General features: G+C 50.3%; 2 protein-coding genes across 2 annotated transcripts in view; one reads left to right on the forward strand and one right to left on the reverse strand.

Moving 5' to 3' along the window:
• LOC105605798 (ankyrin repeat domain-containing protein 26-like) overlaps positions 1-17,963 on the forward strand; it is a 59,790-nt gene that overhangs the window by 35,633 nt on the left and 6,194 nt on the right. The window lies entirely within an intron of this gene.
• On the reverse strand, positions 910-8,500 carry LOC132657532 (plasma membrane calcium-transporting ATPase 4-like). Its single transcript, XM_060396749.1, has 2 exons — positions 1,650-8,500; positions 910-1,155 (listed from the first exon to the last, which is right to left on the reverse strand). Exons 1-2 carry the CDS (start codon positions 1,887-1,889, stop codon positions 910-912), a joined length of 486 nt encoding a protein of 161 aa, XP_060252732.1. The 5' UTR covers positions 1,890-8,500.

Consider the following 17,963-nt stretch of genomic DNA (forward strand, 5'->3'; position numbering starts at 1 on the left):
AGTCTGGGTGGGACCTGTGTTCCTAACAAGCCCCTGGGTGGGGCCCGCACTGCTGCTCTGCTGAGCACAGTGAGAAGCAGGAACCTGCGGTGATCCACTTGAGCATTCAGCTTCTCGGTCACATCAGCCTGTTTCAAGTGGTTGGTCACCGCGTGTGGCCAGTGGCTCCCTATTGGACAGTGCAAACAAACAGAGAACATTGTGAGCATCACGGAGTTGACAGAGCGTCAGCCTGGCCTGGTCATTCAGCTCCAGTACCCAGCTAATTTTGACACCATGACACCCGTTGCAAAGAGACAATAGATGAACAAGAAAAATTGAAGTATGAAATCAAATCATGGAGCCTGGCACACAGGTTTGAAGCATTAAACACTTCCTGCCTAAGGCCTCCTGCTGTACTCCTAATCCCCACCTTATTCTTTAGGGAGAACAGGCCACTGAGGGCTGTCACTGTGATCAGAACTGAGAATGAAAAGGAAAAGGAACATAGAACTAACATTTCTAGTGCTTACTATGTGCAAGGTGTTTTTCATACACTGAATCATTTAATCAGAGTAACCCTGTGAGATAAGTGGGTATCATCGCTTCAGAATAGGAAATGGAAGCATGGATTGCCCAGGTCTGAACCCTGCCTGGACCACTGTCAGTTGCATCACCTCTAGCAAGTTACTGAACTTCACTACACCTCTGTTTCCTCATCTGTAAAACAGGGATAGTGACAGCATCTGCCTCGAGCTGTGAAGTGTAAGTATAGTATCCAAAGTACATAATTGTACGGCTTGGCCAGCTCAGAATTTGTCATGATGTTACCACCCGGAAGGAGGGTCCGCTATTATCTGGGTGGCTCAGCATGGGGCCGACACCCAGACCTCCCCGAGGCGAGGACCATGGGGGAAGAAGCTGGGGGGCTCACTTGCGCAGGATGATCTTGGAGGCGCCCTTGCTGTACATGCGGTAGCCGCCGCCCGGCTTCGCGATGACTGTGCTCATGGACTTGCGCACCGAGTTGAAGGTGTACACCTTGTAGAGCTTCTCCTCGGGCACCTCGCTGCGCACGGCGTGGTAATCCTGCTTCAGGTCCGAGACGAAGCCCAGCAGGGCGCACTCGGTCTTGTTGCCCACCTGCCGGGGCAGGCTGCCCACCTTCTCTGGAGGCTGGAAAGAAAGGCACCGGTAGGCTGGCTGGGCGAGGGGCCGCCCAGGGGAGGGCTCCCTCAGGGGGCTTTCGCACATGTGCCCGGGCCCAGGGGGCTGCAGGCTGTGGTGATCTGGCCCCGGAGCCACCCGGGGCCTGGGGTCTTTTTAGAAACCGTGGGGCTGGTGCTGGTACCTCTAACACTCTCTCTTAGCTTCCAGAAACTAAGTGATTTACTCGTGATAAGTTCAATTCTGCTATCAGCATGAGGCCTCTTTTTAGAGATACTGCCTTTCCATGGTAATTGCACAGCCACAGATTCCTACCTGCCTCACTCCCCTACCCCATCTCCCAATCTACTTCCACGGATTATTCCCTAGTCTCACCCCAAACACGTTCACTGGGGAGTGGGAAATGGGAACTGGGATGGCAATTCAGGCAGAATAAACGGGAGAAAAATCAATGGTTCCTTCCAACTACCCATTTTAAGTGTCCTGGCAAAAGAAGAGCTTACCAGAATCTTAGAGGTGTAGGCACTGTTGATGAAAATGCCACTGACAGTGAGGTCCAGGACCTTGGGCACAAGGTCATCAGGGCTTGGGATCTCTTGGTAATGAGTGTCTCCAATGTAAGCCTGCACCACACTCATGCGGTTCATGGTCAGTGTGCCCGTCTTGACCGAGCAGATGGCTGTGGCGTTGCCCATGGTCTCACAAGCGTCCAAGTGCCACACCAGGTTATTGTCTTTCATCATTTCCTACAAAGGAGAATAGATGAGACTGCAGAGGGCCAGCTGCGCTCTCCAAAACACAGGTCAAAGGCCATTTTCTAGCCAGCAACTCTCCGCATTTCATTTCCTGCTCCCATACAAAAACGCAAGATACCATTTTTGTAAACCTTCTTAAGATGCTACTGGGTTAGGTAAACATTGATGCAGCTGATCCAGGTAGTCCTTCTAAAGTGCCAGCGGCTTGTGCCCCTGGAAGGCATCACCCAGAGTTTATGAAGACAAAGTGGCCGTCCTTTCAGCAGAGCTGCTTGGCGCCCTTCCCTCTGGTCTGTGTTCTCAAAGAGCAGAGCCTCACCCCAGCCTCACCTCTACAGAATAGGCTAGTGAGATAGTGACTGCCAGGGGCAGCCCCTCAGGCATAGCCACCACCAGCACCGTGATGCCGATGATGAGGTAGTTGACAAAGTGTTTGGTGTAACTGGAGATAGACTCGGCCAGCCACGGTCTGCGCTGGATCACAAAGTTGTCGATCACAAAGTACAGAATCAGGAGGAAAACTGTGATGATCAGACATGATCGGACCTGTCCAGGAAACAAATCACGTGAACCCAGGCTTGAGGGCATTCCTAGGGCCCTAACTGCAGACGGATATCTATCTGGTCATACCCCAAGGCCCTAGCTAGTCTCTGGTCCTTGTACATTACGGTGTAGGCGAAAGACATGATTTTGCATTCTAAAGACATGGGTATTAGTTTTGGTGCTATACCAACTTGACTCATGGCTTTGGACTGGTCTTGACCCCTCTCTGAGCCTATTTCCTCATTTATAAATAAGGGGGTTGGTACAGTTTTCCAAAAGCAGCATTTTAAGATTCTATCTCAGAGCTACTATCTTCCGACAAATCATGACGTAGTGACTACTGTTACCTCTTTCCTAGCAGTTTATTGACTTTTCCTCTAGTAGACTGAGAACGCCAGGCAATTCACAATGTGTTCACAGCGACACCCTGTGGTGTTAGCACAACACCTACATAGCTAACCCTCAGAAGAGCGCCTCCCAGCCTGTCTCCTGACCTGGCACAGAGAGAAGACAACAGCAATGGCAACTGTTCGGGCAGTGCTCACCATGGGCCAGGCAAGCACTTCCAGGGAGTAACTCATGAATCCTCACAACAACCCTGCGAGATAAGTTACTACTATCATCCTCTTTCACGAGGAGACAAAGGCACAGGCAGGTGTTGGTACGGCACACCAGAGGGGGACCAACCACCCTGGCCTGTCTGAGACTGAGCAGTTTCCTGGGCTGTGGGACTTTCAGTGCCAGAACTGAGAAGGTCTCCAGCAAACTGCGACAGCTGCTCACCCTGTACATCCTACAATAGAACAAGCTCTGTCTGGGTCAGCAAACAACTGGCCTGGGGGCTCCAGCTGCCGTACCTATTGCCTGGCTACTCTGAGAGCTGGGGGATCAATACTTGGGCACCTGTGTCTACCTGTGGCACAATATCTGGGAAGAGTTCTGCTTTCTGATTCGTATCTTTGCTTTTCCCGAGGGCCCAGTGAGTCAGGGGAATCAGAGCGAGGCTAGAGGTGATTATTTCAGTGAAGGCATATTCAGGGTCAGGACAAGCAAGGCATCGAGCGAGGGTGCACACTTTAGGTAGGCCTTCACTCTCAGGGTAGTGCATTCCCTTGCTTCCTTCTGGTCCTTGGCCTCACTTGATGTGGGAAGTACACAGAGACCAGTGACAGCCCTCAGTGGCCTTTTCTCCCTAAAGAATAAGGTGGGGATTAGGAGCACAGCAGGAGGCCTTAGGCAGGAAATGTTTAATGCTTCAGACCTGTGTGCCAGGCTCTGAGGTTACTGATATTTCTCCAAGCAATCTTGATTCCAGCTTGTGCTTGTTCAAGCCCAGTGTTTCACATGATGTACTCTGCTTATAAGCTAAATAAGCAGGGTGACAGTATATAGCCTTGATGTACTCCTTTTCCTATTTGGAACCAGTCTATTGTTCCATGTCCAGTTCTAACTGTTGCTTCCTGCCTTGCATATAGGTTTCTCAACAGGCAGGTCAGATGGTCTGGTATTCCCGTCTCTTTCACAATTTCCCACAGTTTACTGTGATCCACACAGTCAAAGGCTTTGGCATAGTCAATAAAGCAGAAATAAATGTTTTTCTGGAATGCTCTTGCTTTTTCCATGATCCAGCGGATACTGGCAATTTGATTTCTGGTTCCTCTACCTTTTCTAAAACCAGCTTGAACATCAGGAACTCACAGTTTACGTATTGCTGAAGCCTGGCGTGGAGAATTTTGAGCATTACTTTACTAGCATGTGAGATGAGTGCAACTGTGCGGTAGTTAGAGCATTCTTTGGCATTGTCTTTCTTTGAGATTGGAATGAAAACTGACCTTTTCCAGTCCTGTGGCCACAGCTGAGTTTTCCGAAGTTGCTGGCATATTGAGTGCAGCACTTTCACAGCATCATCTTTCAGGATTTGAAAGAGCTCAAGTGGAATTCCATCACCTCCACTAGCTTTGTTCATAGTGATGCTTCCTAAGGCCCACTTGACTTTACATCCCAGGATGTCTGGCTCTAGGTGAGTGATCACACCATCGTAATTATCTGGGTCGTGAAGATCCTTCTTGTACAGTTCTTCTGTGTATTCTAGCCACCTCTTCTTAATATCTTCTGCTTCTGTTAGGTCCATACCATTTCTGTCCTTTATCGAGCCCATCTTTGCATGAAATGTTCCCTTGGTATGTCTAATTTTCTTGAAGAGATCTCTAGTCTTTCCCATTCTATTGTTTTCCTCTATTTCTTTGCATTGATTGCTGAGGAAGGCTTTCTTATCTCTCCTTGCTATTCTTTGGAACTCTGCATTCAAATGGGCATATCTTTCCTCTTCTCCTTTGCTTTGCACTTCTCCTTTGTTTTTATTTTCAGGAACAAGTGAATGGCAAAGACAGGGCTAACTTTGAGGTAGACATTCCCTTTCTGTTCCCACCCTTCTGGCTGTATCTTTCTTCCTGCTCACAGTTCCAGCAGGAAACCAGTTTCTTCTCCTGGATAGTTTTCCCTTAGCCTTGATGGTTCGTATAACCCCCCGTGTCTGAGGAAGAAAGTGGCAAGGGCTGGAGCCAGAGCACACTGCCAGCCCATTTGCAAAGGCCTTCCACCTCATTCTCTTACAGTCCACCAGTAAACACAGGAACCAGTGCAACCTGACCGCAGAGCAGAGCCAGATCTGGTTTTCACTAGGGCACTGTGGGCAGTCAGGAATGAAACCGTCAGCTAAAGAAGGGGTTTGGAGACCTGTCCTCGTCATCCTGCAGAGTCTGCCAACCAGGTGTTCCACTGCAGACCCACTCCCTCTCCTAGTCTGTCCGTGGGGATGGGAGGGAAGAGGCTCTCCTCAAAGCCCCTTACCTTTTTTCTTCTCTTCCTCTTCCCACTCACTGGCTCACGAGAGGGTATAAATTATTCCAGTCTGAGAGCTGATACCCACAGCAGTCACTGCCATTTGTCCAGAACCTTCCATTACATGGGTCCCTATATGAGAAAGAAGATGGGAGAAGAGTTTTTCCTTTTTTTTAATACCTGGCCACCCTTTGGTGTGAACACAAACTTGGAAGAGAGCAATCCCTCTTCCTTTCCCTCCTCTGCATGGTGTTATACTTGGCAGATAGTAGGCAAAGATCAAGAGCAAGCGACCCGGGGGGGGAGGAGAACAATGTGTGTAGCGGCTTTGGGGTAAGGCTCCTTTCCCACCACCCACTCCAGCCAGCAGAGCCCTTCGAAGGCTCATGTAGCATCTGCTCCATGGACAACCTCTGTTAGGTTGCTCAATATCCTTGTATTCAACCCACTGACACGCTACAGCCCCCGCGGAGCCTTGGGGCAGGAGTCGGGGCACGGTCGGAAGACAGGGCAACGTCTGGACCGGTCTCTGTGGCTGTATCTGCGGGGAGGGGGCTGGGAGCTGGTGTCGTCAGGGCTTCACCGGAGAGCAGCATGGGGTCCCTCTCCAAGGACTTCTTGACATGGTCCGATTCCCCCGTCAGAGAGCTCTCGTCAATCTTGAGGTCGTTGCCCTGGATCGGGATCCCGTCTGCAGGCAGCAGGTCACCTAGCACACGGTGGTGAAGGGGCGACAGGGAGAGGGCAGGTGAGGACCGTCTGGCCTCATCTCAGGGCTGCTCCCGGGCCTCCATCTGTAGGCAACAGCTCGGGAGAGCCTGGAGAACCTCTGAAAGACAGCTTCAGATCTGACAACCTGCGATAAAACTCTGCTCTGGGTATTATAAATTCAAATGGTTCCTGATCCCCAAACACCTTCCCATGGCCTGAATATTACCTGCTTGAAGTCTAAGACACACACGGTACAGTCTGACATCTTTGGCAGTGTCAGTTACTGCTTTCTTTGAATTTTTTTTCCATAACCTCCTTAAACTCTAACCTAGAAGCTAACACAATTTGGGGTCTTGTCTTTTTGGGTCCTCATCAATCGCCAGCCCCCTTATGCCAAAGGACCTAGCCCTCTGTTAGGGAGGGTGTCAGAGGTGTAAGAAACAGAGCTAGAAGAGAAAAGAACCACAGAGCTCTCACTGTATTTGATTTGAGCAATGTCACCCACCACAATCTCAGCCACAGGGAGCTGAATGATGTGCCCATTCAAGATAACGGAGAATTTCTGCTCCTTCTCGATGTGGTTCTGCAGCCCCCGGAATTGCTTCTCCTTGCTGCAGTCATTGAAGGCAGTCACGAGCACGACGATGATCACTGAGAATAAGATGGCTGTGCCCTCAATCCAGCCAGCTTCCGCCTCCCCTTTGTCCTCTGGGCTACTGACGGCTAGACCACACTCTAGCCCAGGGAAAGGAGAGAAAGGGTCACTGAGGTGCCTTTGCTGACATTAAAAATGGGGGTTGTGCTCCCGTAACTCCCCAGAACAGAAAGCCAGGGGAAGAGAAGAACAGAAAACTCGGGTAAAATAGCTATCCTGAGGACAGCAGAGGACGGCAGGATTGGGCATCATCTCGTCACCAATCTAACTACTTATGTTTACCCAAAAAAGGCATATGACTAAACAGCATGGAACATGTCAATGAAAACCACAGGCAAGACGCGTATAGAGGCCTTATGACCCCCCGCACAGCAGCTCCCACTGCTATTTCCCGTGACACCCAGCGTGGGGACGGGGGATCTTTGGGGTACACGGCCTTGTTGGTTTAGTGAGGCAGAGGATTCATAACATTCTGAATAAGGATTTACTGGGAAAGGTGGGGAAGACCCTGGAATCAGGATGTGTTGGAAGAATAGCTTACTCGTTATGTTTCAGTTTCCTTTGGAGAACTCACTCAGATAACGGGGTGGGGGCGGGCACACACACAACACTTAAGCTATGAGGTTGGTGCAAAAGTAATTGCAGCTTTTGCATTGTTGAAATTGGCCATTTGCAAATAAACGTGGTTATGTTATACATCATTTTAATGTGTATTTCTTGCTTGCTTTTTTTTTTTTTGCTAAAGACATTTCTTGCTGTTTATTTTATACTAAGACTACGGGAATGATGTTAGACAAGAAGGAAATGTGAGTGATTTTCTTATTTGAGTTCAAAAGGGGTCGTAAAGCAGTGGAGACGACTTGCAGCATCAATAACAGCTGGCACAGGAACTGCTAATGAACGTGCAGGGCAGTGGTGGTTCAACAGGGAAACGAGAGCCTTGAGGACGAGGAATGGAGCGGCCGGCCACCGGAAGCTGCCAACGACCGACTGAGAGCCATCGCTGGAGCCGATCCTCTTAACCTAAACAAGAAGTTGCTGAGGAACTTCCGTTGACCATTCTACGGTGGTTTGGCACGTGAAGCAAACTGGAAAGGTGAAAAAGCTCGGTAAGCGGGAGCCTCGTGAGCTGATGGAAAACAAAAGAATCGTCATTCTGAAGTGTCATCTTTTCTCGTCCTACAAAACAACAACGAACCATTTCTCAGTTGGATTGGGATGTGTTGCCTATACTGCTTGATGGGTTCCCCACAGGCAGGGTGAGGCAACCTTTGTCTTGAGAAAAGATCAGCAGCGAGGAGGGTTAGAATCAGAGGATGGAAAAACAACACAGCTTTACCCAGAGGCACGGGACGAGGACATGCCTGGAAGCTGCATGGAAAGGTTGGGCTACTGATGCCGAGGACCTCACACCTCTTCACACTGAAGGGCTGGTCCGCTGGGGGGAAGGGGACACAGCGGCCGGCAGACTTCTATCTCCGCTGAATACGACCCAAGGGCCTGACTTTAAACGGCAAAGAAAGAGAGGTGGGTTAGAACTAAGGAAGACATTCAGACAGGGATTTTGAAAATGGGAAAATCTGTACCCAAGGGAATACTGTTTGCAGGGTCCATTCTTCCACCCTGAAGAGAAAAACCATCAGGAGAGGTATCGAAGTCTACCTGGGGACCCTGCCTGGAGATAAAGCAGGGGTGTGAACTGGCACCCACGATCGCAGAGTGGGGATTGGAGACCGCTTCCTTCCACCTGCTAGCACTCAGCAGAGAGAAGCAGGAAGCTGGTTCAGGAAGTCGAGCTTGATGCTCTTAACCAGGGCCTCCTGCCTCCTTGGGGCCAAGAGCAAGAGCTGAGAGGCCCAGCAGAGCGCTGCAGGGGAACGGGTGGGCGGGGCGGGGGGTTGGCCAAAGCACTAGAAGCAACACGGGCTGCTTGCCAGAGGCTCCCTGCCCCCACCACTCTGAGTGGTCAGTTCTCAGCAGGCAAGAAACGCCAGAGCCTGGGAAAGGAGTGTCCCTGGGCAGGGCATCTTGATCCCCAGGCGGGCAGAGGCAGAATTGCTAGGGAACAGGGCCGTGCGGGGTGTTTCTCCCAGGGACCTGAGATAACACGTGTGCCAACTTGGAACTGCTGGACGGCTAGGCCTGCCCAGGAGAAACAGGAGTTCTAATAACTTGTTAATCTAGCTGCGATGTTTCTTAAGAAAGCAGGATTTATGACGTAAAGGGAGGAGATGCTATTCCCTCCGTAAGAAGGGTGAGCAGGCAACTATGAGGGCAAATCAACACATCAGAATCAGAAGGTTATCACATGCCAATAGTTCAACGGAGGCCAAAAGGCTAAAAGACTCAACACCAGTCTAGCTAAAATGGCTTCCCTGGTGGCTCAGATGCTAAAGAATCTGTCTGCAATGCAGGAGACCTGGGTTCGATCCCTGGGTTGGGAAGATCCCCTGGAGAAGAGAATGGCAACCCACTCCAGTATTCCTGCCTGGAGAATCCCATGGACAGCGGAGCCTGGTGGGCTACAGTCCATGGGGTCACAAAGAGCTGGACACGACTGAGCGACTAACACTTTCACTTCCACCGAGGTAACCCTGCCCGACTCTGTTCTCATATTAATGCCTTGCAATCATCCTTGACTCCTCTCTCTCTTATCTACAATACCCATTTAGTCAGAAAATTCATCATCTCTACCTTCAAAATACATCCAGGTCGCTCTCACTTCTCATCTCCCACTGCTCGCATGCTGCTTTAAGCCCTGGCCGTCTTTCAGCTGGACATGGCGACCGTCCCACAGGCCTGCTGCTTCCGGCCTTACCATTCTGCCCTCGGTCTCTTCTCGGTCCAGAATGGTCTCTTCCAATCCCCCATGGCACTCATCTGCCGTTTTACGTAGGCCCCCTTCGTGAGCACCCAGTTCCCCACCTGTGGAGTGCTACCATTTCCGCCTTGTTCACCGAGATCCCGCCAAGCTAGCCTTCCTGCGATTCTCTGTGTGCACCAGACACGTTTCCATTGCAGGGTCGCTGCACATGCTGTTCTCTTTCTCCGATTTCCCTTCCCTAGTTAGGGCTTGTCCTTTCACTTCCTTCAGGTCTTTGGACAAAGGCCCTAATCCTGACCAACGTATTTCACGTGGAGTCTCTGCCCCAGCACATGGGATCCCCTTGGCCTGCTCAGCTGTTTCCCTCCTCAGGTCTTCTCCTGGAACAGGTTATTGGATACATTTGTTCTACATTTGTTTATCTCCCTGGACAAGGCCAGGGTTTTTGTCTTTGTTCCTTAGGTCTAACGTGTACACAAATTCGTTGAATGAACTGCATGAGTAATAGGTATTACTGTGAACATTTAAGTGATGGCAGTTGTGCCAGGCACATTTGTGTCTTCTCACCGAAGCTGCAAGGCCCTGTGTGGCAGCAGCTATTAACCCCGTGTCACATACAAGCCAACTGAGGCCTAGACAGGTTTGGTACCTACTCAAGTAAGTATGTGGCAGTCTGTAGCTGCTCCACAAGAAGCAGCTGGATTCCAGCTCACACACAGAGGGGCTGCGGCATGGAGGCAGCTGTGCTCAGCTGAGGCTCATTTTGCTGTGACTAACCTTTCCTACTCGGCCTAGGACTTTCCAGATTTCATCACTGAAGCACCCATCTCCTGGGACAACCCGTCAGCTCCAGGCAAACAGGAATGGTTGGTCAGCCTTTTCAGTTACCTCAGGGCGGGCCCACTCGCCGCTTTTCTCTGCACCTCTAGACAAAGCAGCCTTGTTCCTACTGTTTATTTACAATTGACGTAAATTAGTCCTGTCTTTTTCCTGTCCTCAGGGATGGTGACACCAGGTCTGTCAGAGTCCAACCTATGAATTTTATATTCAATAAAAGTTTCATTATTGGCCTTATTTTGGACCCAAGCAAACAAAACAAGACACATTATGGAAAACAAAAGAGGTCAGGCCTTGCTCTTACCTAGATGCTCTCAAAGTCACACATTTACTCCCTCTTTGCATTTTCTCTCACCTCTCTGCTCCACCTTAAGTCACCCTCAGCTCTTAAATAAAAGTCCCCCTAAGAAATCAAATGGCCCCAGGATCCTCTGGCAGGGAGGGGCAGTGTGGGGCTGCTAGCAGGTGGCCTTGGGAATGAATCCTCTCTGACATGCAGGATCGCACAGGAGAACCATGTGGGACTGGGAGCTCCACCAACCCCCAATGTGGGCCTTTCCATTCCAATTCTTCCAGCCCCCGAGAGGCTCTCAGGCCTTGGTCTCAGCAGCTGTGATTTCACATAAATTCTTGCCCAGGCCAGAAGGGGGTTTTACTCCCTCATCTTCACAGCTGCTTCTCAGGTACACCGCTTCCCAAAGTGGGGAAGGAGGACTTGGTAGCAAGAGAATGCGGGAAACTGGAAAGGGGTTTCCCCTAGAAATACGTCAAGAAAATGAGCAGAAACCGTGTCCGACAAAAAGTCTCACCCAAACCGGGAGTACCTCTGGTCCTCAGTCAGATTTAGCACATGAGCTGGGAAAGGGGACAAGAATGTCGGCCTGGGAAGTCACCGCCCACACCCCAGGCTGGGGACTCACAGGGCCCCTGCCTGGCTGGAGGAGACAGAATGGGCGGCGGTAGAAAATCTGTGTCTGCTCTGAGCCGCACGGGAGGAGGAGGCTTGGGAGGAGGAGCAGTAGCCCAGCCCCTCGTGGCCTGGCTCCAGCAGGAAGGAGGGAAGGGCCGGGCCAGCTTCCCCAGGGAGGCCAAGGACTGTCGGCAGAGGCACCCCTTATCAGAGCCAGCGCAGAGAGGGTGCAGCCAGGTCGGACATCAGGAGGGACTTCCCAGCTGTGTGGGCGATGACACCTTGCCAAGGGGAGAGCAGAATCTTCTGCTGCACAGACAGTACCAGGGAGAGGTTTCTCTGGGTTGCTTAGAGCCAATCCTATTTGGCTCATGAGAACAGACATCAGAATATCTTTCAAGTCCTACCTTCAAACCCTGGATTAGGGGGTAAAAGAGAAGTGAAAGTGTTGGTCACCCAGTCGTGTTGGACTTGTGACCCAATGGAGTGTAGCCCACCAGGCTCCTCTGTCCATGGGATTCTCCAGGCAAGGACACTGGAGTGGGTCGCCATGCCCTCCTCCAGGGGATCTTCCCGACCCAGGGACTGAACCCAGGTCTCCTCCATGGCAGGCAGATGCTCTACTGTCTGAGCCACGAGGGAAACCAAGAGGGAAGCGCAGCTGAAAGTCAACACGAGGACTGAAAGGCTTCAGCCAGCTCCTGTGCCAAGCCGCTGCCACTGCTCTCAGGGGTCAGAGCATTTCCTGCTTCTGCATCTCCCACTTCTCACACCCGCAGCTTGGAGATGCGCTCTGTGCCTGTGGCCTTCCTGCCCCTAGAGGGAAGGCAGCTCCCCTAAAGTCACAGCAAGAGGTGACGGACTGAGAAGAGAATGGCCCTTTCCTCACTCTCGATCCCAAAGCCTGCCCTTGGTGGACAGCTTTGTCCGGGGGTGTGTCTGTCTGTCTGGTCCTCCGCTGTGCATCTTTTGTGAACTCTCTGACTCTGGCACAGAGAAGAGAGAGCTGCCCAGAGTGCCCTCCTTACCCTCTGCTCGGTTGCCCTCTCCCGGGCTGTGTGTTCATCTGCCCCTCTGGTATCACACCCCCAGTGCTCACACCTTGGAGCTAAATAAAAAGAGTGAAAGCCCCACTTCCAAGGGCAGACGCAACATCTGCCTTGGCTGAAGAAGGAATGCCATCTTTTTTCCCACCCCCAGCTGACATTCAGAGCAAGGCAACCGCAAGGTTGAAGGAAAAACAAAACTTGCAAGAGACTCTGCTGAGCTGCCAAACGAATGGAGCACCAAAGGTCCTAGGCCTGGTGGAAGGGGAGAAGCGGGGAGGGTTCTCCGGTTCAGAAGACGCAGCGACTCTCCCTGCCTCCAGGATTCCCTATCCCCTGCTTGGCAGCATTATGCCAGCTAAGCCAGAATCCCTGCTCCAGGCAAGGAGGAGCTGGCTAGGAAAGAATTCCCACAGCCTGGAGTTGGCCTGGGAAAGCGCAGGCCTGTGGCTGTCATGCACCCTTGGCCTAATTCAGCCCTAGGCGCATAACTCAAAGCAGACAAGGAACTCCCAGGAGCAACATGGACTCCCCTGCAGGGTGGGCGGGGCTCAGCGAGGGCGCTCTTTCTCTCCTGTCTTTCTCAACCATCTACCACCCCGCTGTTGGTGCTGCTTCCTGTAGGTTTTGGGAAACCTCCACCCCTCTACCACGTACTAAGTGTTTCTTTCTTGAAGCTCCTGGACTCGCCTCGGCTATCCTCATAGCAGTGTAGCTGCTCTCGGGCTGTTTGAGCTGGTTTGCTCCCTTCTCCTCCCTCAAAGATAATGAGGTGGATGAAACTGGAGCCTATTATACAGAGTGAAGTAAGCCAGAAAGAAAAACACCAGTACAGTATACTAATGCATATATATGGAATTTAGAAAGATGGTAACGATAACCCTGTATGTGAGACAGCAAAAGAGACACAGATGTATAGAACAGTCTTTTGGACTCTGGGAGAGGGAGAGGATGGGATGATTTGGGAGAATGGCATTGAAATATGTATAATATCATATATGAAACGAATCGCCAGTCCAGGTTTGATGCATGATACTGGATGCTTGGGGCTGGTGCACTGGGATGACCCAGAGGGATGGTACAGGGAGGGAGGAGGGAGGGGGGTTCAGGATGGGGAACACGTGCACACCCGTGGCGGATTCATGTTGATGTATGGCAAAACCAAGACAATATTATAAAGTAATTAACCTCCAATTAAAATAAAGAAAAAAAAAAAAAGAAAAACAGAGAGTCTTCTGCTATGAGTCTCTCTCATACCTTAAACTTAATATATCCACCCAAAGTGTGATGGGCAGAGAGGACCACAGACTGTTCATCTTGGCAGGCATGCCCATGTGACTGGTTTCTAGGGTAATTTACTTGACATCTTCAAGGTGATGGCTACGGGGCAGAGGGCATAAGGAGAGAGGCAGCTTAGCCGTGCTTTTAAGCTGAGCTGGATGGACTCCTAAAAGCGGACTGCTCATGAGTCTGAGCAAGCTCTGGGAGCTGGTGATGGACAGGGAGGCCTGGTGGGCTGCAATCCATGGGGTTGCAGAGTCGGACACGACTGAGCAACTGAACTGAACTAACTGAAAACTGGATTTTCTGAAACAGACTAATTTTCTGTAACAGACTAATAAACAGACTAGAGATAGGGAGGAAAATCTCAGAGAAGCCAGTTACCCATTTTCCTCTCACATCCATTCTATCCCATCTCCACTTGCCAATTTCTTTATACACCCCGGGGCAATATTAACGTTCTCCGAGGCAGTGGTCTCTAAACAGGAGGCATGCGTTCATCTGTTGCAGCGTGGGAAAGGTACTAGAACTTTTTGGATTACTTCATCCATTCCTATTTCTTGCAGAGTCTACTATGTAAATGATATTAGTGTTAGAAGTACTAACAGTAATACAGCAGCATGTAGTTGAACGTTTCCTGGGGCTACGTGTGCAGTTTTCTCCCAGACTGACAATGCTACTAGAAATTTCAATCTGCCGCACTGAGGAAGAGCCCAACCCCAGCACGTCCCAGCTTTTGGAGAGACAGTTCGTGGTGGGACATACCGCTGGCCTCAAAAGGCGCGGCAACAGAAGCACAGCGGAGACGCCACTGAGCCCCGGAAGCCGTAGGGAGGCAGGAGATAGTAACCCAAACCCTACAGGTAATGAACCCAAAGTCAAAATCTGGGCTGTCTCAAAGCAGTTTCTTTCCCCTTCCTGCCATTTACTCCCCAAAGAACCCCAGCTCCCAAAACCTAGTAGCTGCTCAACAATTATGCAAGGCAGAGATGCTTGACTCTTATGCCAGGAACGTTTAGTAAGTGGTAGCAATTACCCTAGAGCACAGCCAGGCCAGAGCTTCCCTAGACAGACACATGACTGAGGAGTCCTATCTCCAACTCCTAGGCCCACCTGTCCTCCCCTCCAGGTCCCCATAACACCATCATAGCACTATGACACTATTGCTGAAATTGACTTAATTTTTGTGTATTCTCTTAGTGCCTGTCAAGCCCTATGGAAGGAAGAACTGTCCCTGTTGTGTTCACCACTGTGTCCCCACTACCTGCTGGACACTATTTGTTCACTGTCATTGAAAAGAAATTAGAATCCCTGTGTCCTACGGCCAGACCTCAGCTCTGCAGAGGAGAAAAGAAACAGCAGGATGTAGAGGAAAGATGAAACAGAAATTCCCACCAATGTTCTTTGTGATCCAAATTCAATATAAATAGCCTTTAACTTTCTGCAGGAAGGCAATTATTCAATGTTTAGTCAAGGCTCCCCTTCTCTGCCCTTTCTGGTCTGGGCCCAGGTCCCCCAAGCCCCCTAACTGTTGGCAAAGCGCCTCCTCAGAAAACAGCATGCTTTCTCTGAAGAAGGGTAACGCAGCTGAGGACCCGCGTGGAAAGGTTCTGTGGGGAAGGAGAATTCATACAACTTTCTATCTGCACCAAAGAATCTCTCATCCAGATCTGCTCTTCTTCCTGCACACCAAGGCAGACTAAGGAAAAGACTTCTTTCTTTCCCTCAGTTCAGTTCAGTCGCTCAGTCGTGTCCCACTCTGTGTGACCCCATGAATCGCAGCACGCCAGGCCTCCCTGTCCATCACCAACTCCCGGAGTTCACTCAGACTCATGTCCATCGAGTCAGTGATGCCATCCAGCCCTCTCATCATCTGTCGTCCCCTTCTCCTCCTGCCCCCAATCCCTCCCAGAATCAGTCTTTTCCAATGAGTCAACTCTTGGCATGAGGTGGCCAAAGTACTGGAGTTTCAGCTTTAGCATCATTCCTTCCAAAGAACCCCCAGGACTGATCTCCTTTAGAATGGACTGTTTGGATCTCCTTGTAGTCCAAGGGACTCTCAAGAGTCTTCTCCTATTCCACAGTTCAAAAGCATCAGTTCTTCAGCTAACCCAGATGTCTAGGTGTCTGCGAACTTGGCTCAGCCCCTGACCCTCCTTCCCCTGCGTAGGGAGCCTGCTGGAGGAGAAGGAATTGCTTTGGTCGAATACACCTAGACACAGCTTTGCTTGTACACACAGCTTAGTGCACAATCCTCACCCAGATCTCACAGACCCGCTGCCTGGTTAACCACCTCAGTAGGCGCCTCAAGAACATCCCCAGTGGGTGATACTAGCTGCCTAATTTGAATCTTACTATGTGTGGGCTATGGTGCCAAAAGCTTTGTATACATAATTTATAATGTTCATGACAATCTTTTTTAAAAATTTATTTTTGATTGAAGAATAATTGCTTTACAAGATTGTATTGGTTTCTGCCATAGATCAGCATGAATCAGCCATCAGTGCACATAGGTCCCCTCCCTCTTGAACCTTCCTCCCACTTCCCACCCTACCCTCCCAGCCCCCCAGGTTGTCACAGAGCACCGATGTGAGCTCCCTGAATCACACAACAAGTTTGCACTGGCTCTTTTCCAGTGGTGTGTGTGTCTCCATGCCCTCTCTCCACCGTCCAGCCCTCTCCTTCCCCCGCCCCTCCTGTCCACAGGCCTGTCCCCTGTGCCTGTGTCTCCACCGCTGCCCTGCAAATCAGCTCGTCGGTCCCATCTTTCTGGATTCTATGTGTATGTCAGTAGATGATGCTTGTTTTTTCTCTTTCTGACTTCTTTCACTCTATAATAGACTCTAGGTTCATCCACCTCATTAGAACTGACTCAAATGCATTCCTTTTTATGGCTGAGTAAAATTCCATTGTGTGTGTGCACCACAGACTCTTGATCCATTCATGTGTTGATGAACATCTAGGTTGTTTCCATATCCTAGCTATTGAAATAGCGCTGCGATGAACATTGGGCTACATGTGCCTTTTTGAATTACGGTTTTCTCAGGGTATATGCCCAGTAGTGGGATTGTTGGGTCATATGGTGGTTTTATTCCTAGATTTTTTAAGGAATCTCCACACTGTTCTCCATAATGGCGGTATCAGTTTACATTCTCACCAGTAGTGCAAGCTAGCTAAGTCACTTCAGTTGTGTCCGACTCTTTGTGACCCCATGGACTGTAGCCCACCAGGCTCCTCTGTCTGTGGGATTCCTAGGCAAGCCCCCAGTAGTGCAAGAGGATTCTCTTTTCTCCACACCCTCTCCAGCATTTATTGTTTCTAGATTTTTCGGTGATGGCCATTCTAACTGGTGTGAGGTAATCTCATGGCAAACTTGAGAGGTACTTACTATCTTCATTTAAGTTGAGGAAATTGAGGATCAGTGACTCGTCCAAGGTTGCATATCTGGTTAATAACAGAACGAGGATGTGAGGCTGAGTCAGACTGAGTCCAAAGCCCATGTGCTTCCCTGCACTTGGATCATGTTCCAGCACATATTTCCGTTTTAACTTGCACACAGATATTCATGCACACTTATACACAGACTATAAGCTGTTAACCACACCCAGCAGCCACACACTCACTAGCACTGTGTAACAGTGCCTCCCCCAGATGTTGCCTGAAACCTTCTGGCTTTCAGGTGTAAACATGCACCATCAACGGGTGCACATCTACATGGACTGACATATTCCCATACCTCCCTTAGCAGGTGTGTAAACACAGGCAGACACACACACTCATATGCTAATGGAAGGCTCATCAAAACACAACTCCCAGGTTAAAGCCGTAAACTATGATGTAGAGAAGGTGACTGGCCACAGCTTCAGGGTTTGGGGAGAGGCCTCTTTGATCTTCCCATCTTAACCCAGCTCCTCACACACACACCCCTGTCCTCCTTTGCCATCCACCCTGCAGGCCCAAGCATGAAAAGCCACGTGCACGTGGAGAAGCAGAGTTATGAGTTACAGCCTTGTGGTCTGGTTTTCCTCTGCCTATTTGCACCCTTGCCAGTGCCCTACCATTTGGGCCCTTTCTTTCCTCTATGTTTCTATTCTAATAGTTCTCAATAACTCATTTATGTCTTATTTCTGAGCCAGGGAAAGTTAAACAGACAAAAGTAAAGAAACTGTGTCGAGTGGTTGGCTGGGCGCAGAACTCAGAGTTCCCTAGTGCGGTGCTAGATCGCCTGCCCCCATCTGTCCTGGGAACTGAATCCAAAACAAGGCCCATGCCCACCCTCGTGCCTGTCTTTCCCAGTCCAGTAGGTGGAGGATTCCAGGGGTGTGGAGGGGCGTTTAGGCTCGCACTCTCTGGAAGCCATCGTGGATTGTTTTTCAAGAAGCCCTTTCTTCCTCGGAAGTTAAAGTCTCCCTGC

Source organism: Ovis aries, chromosome 12 (assembly GCF_016772045.2).
Source record: "Ovis aries strain OAR_USU_Benz2616 breed Rambouillet chromosome 12, ARS-UI_Ramb_v3.0, whole genome shotgun sequence".
NCBI lineage: Eukaryota > Metazoa > Chordata > Mammalia > Artiodactyla > Bovidae > Ovis > Ovis aries.

Excerpts from the sequence above, each read along its gene's own strand:
- LOC132657532 (XM_060396749.1), bottom strand. The coding sequence starts at position 1,889 with ATGATGAAAGACAATAACCTGGTGTGGCACTTGGACGCTTGTGAGACC. Across the intron at positions 1,156-1,649 it reads CCTACACCTCTAAGATTCTG|CCTCCAGAGAAGGTGGGCAG; the intron begins GTAAGCTCTTCT and ends CTTTCTTTCCAG.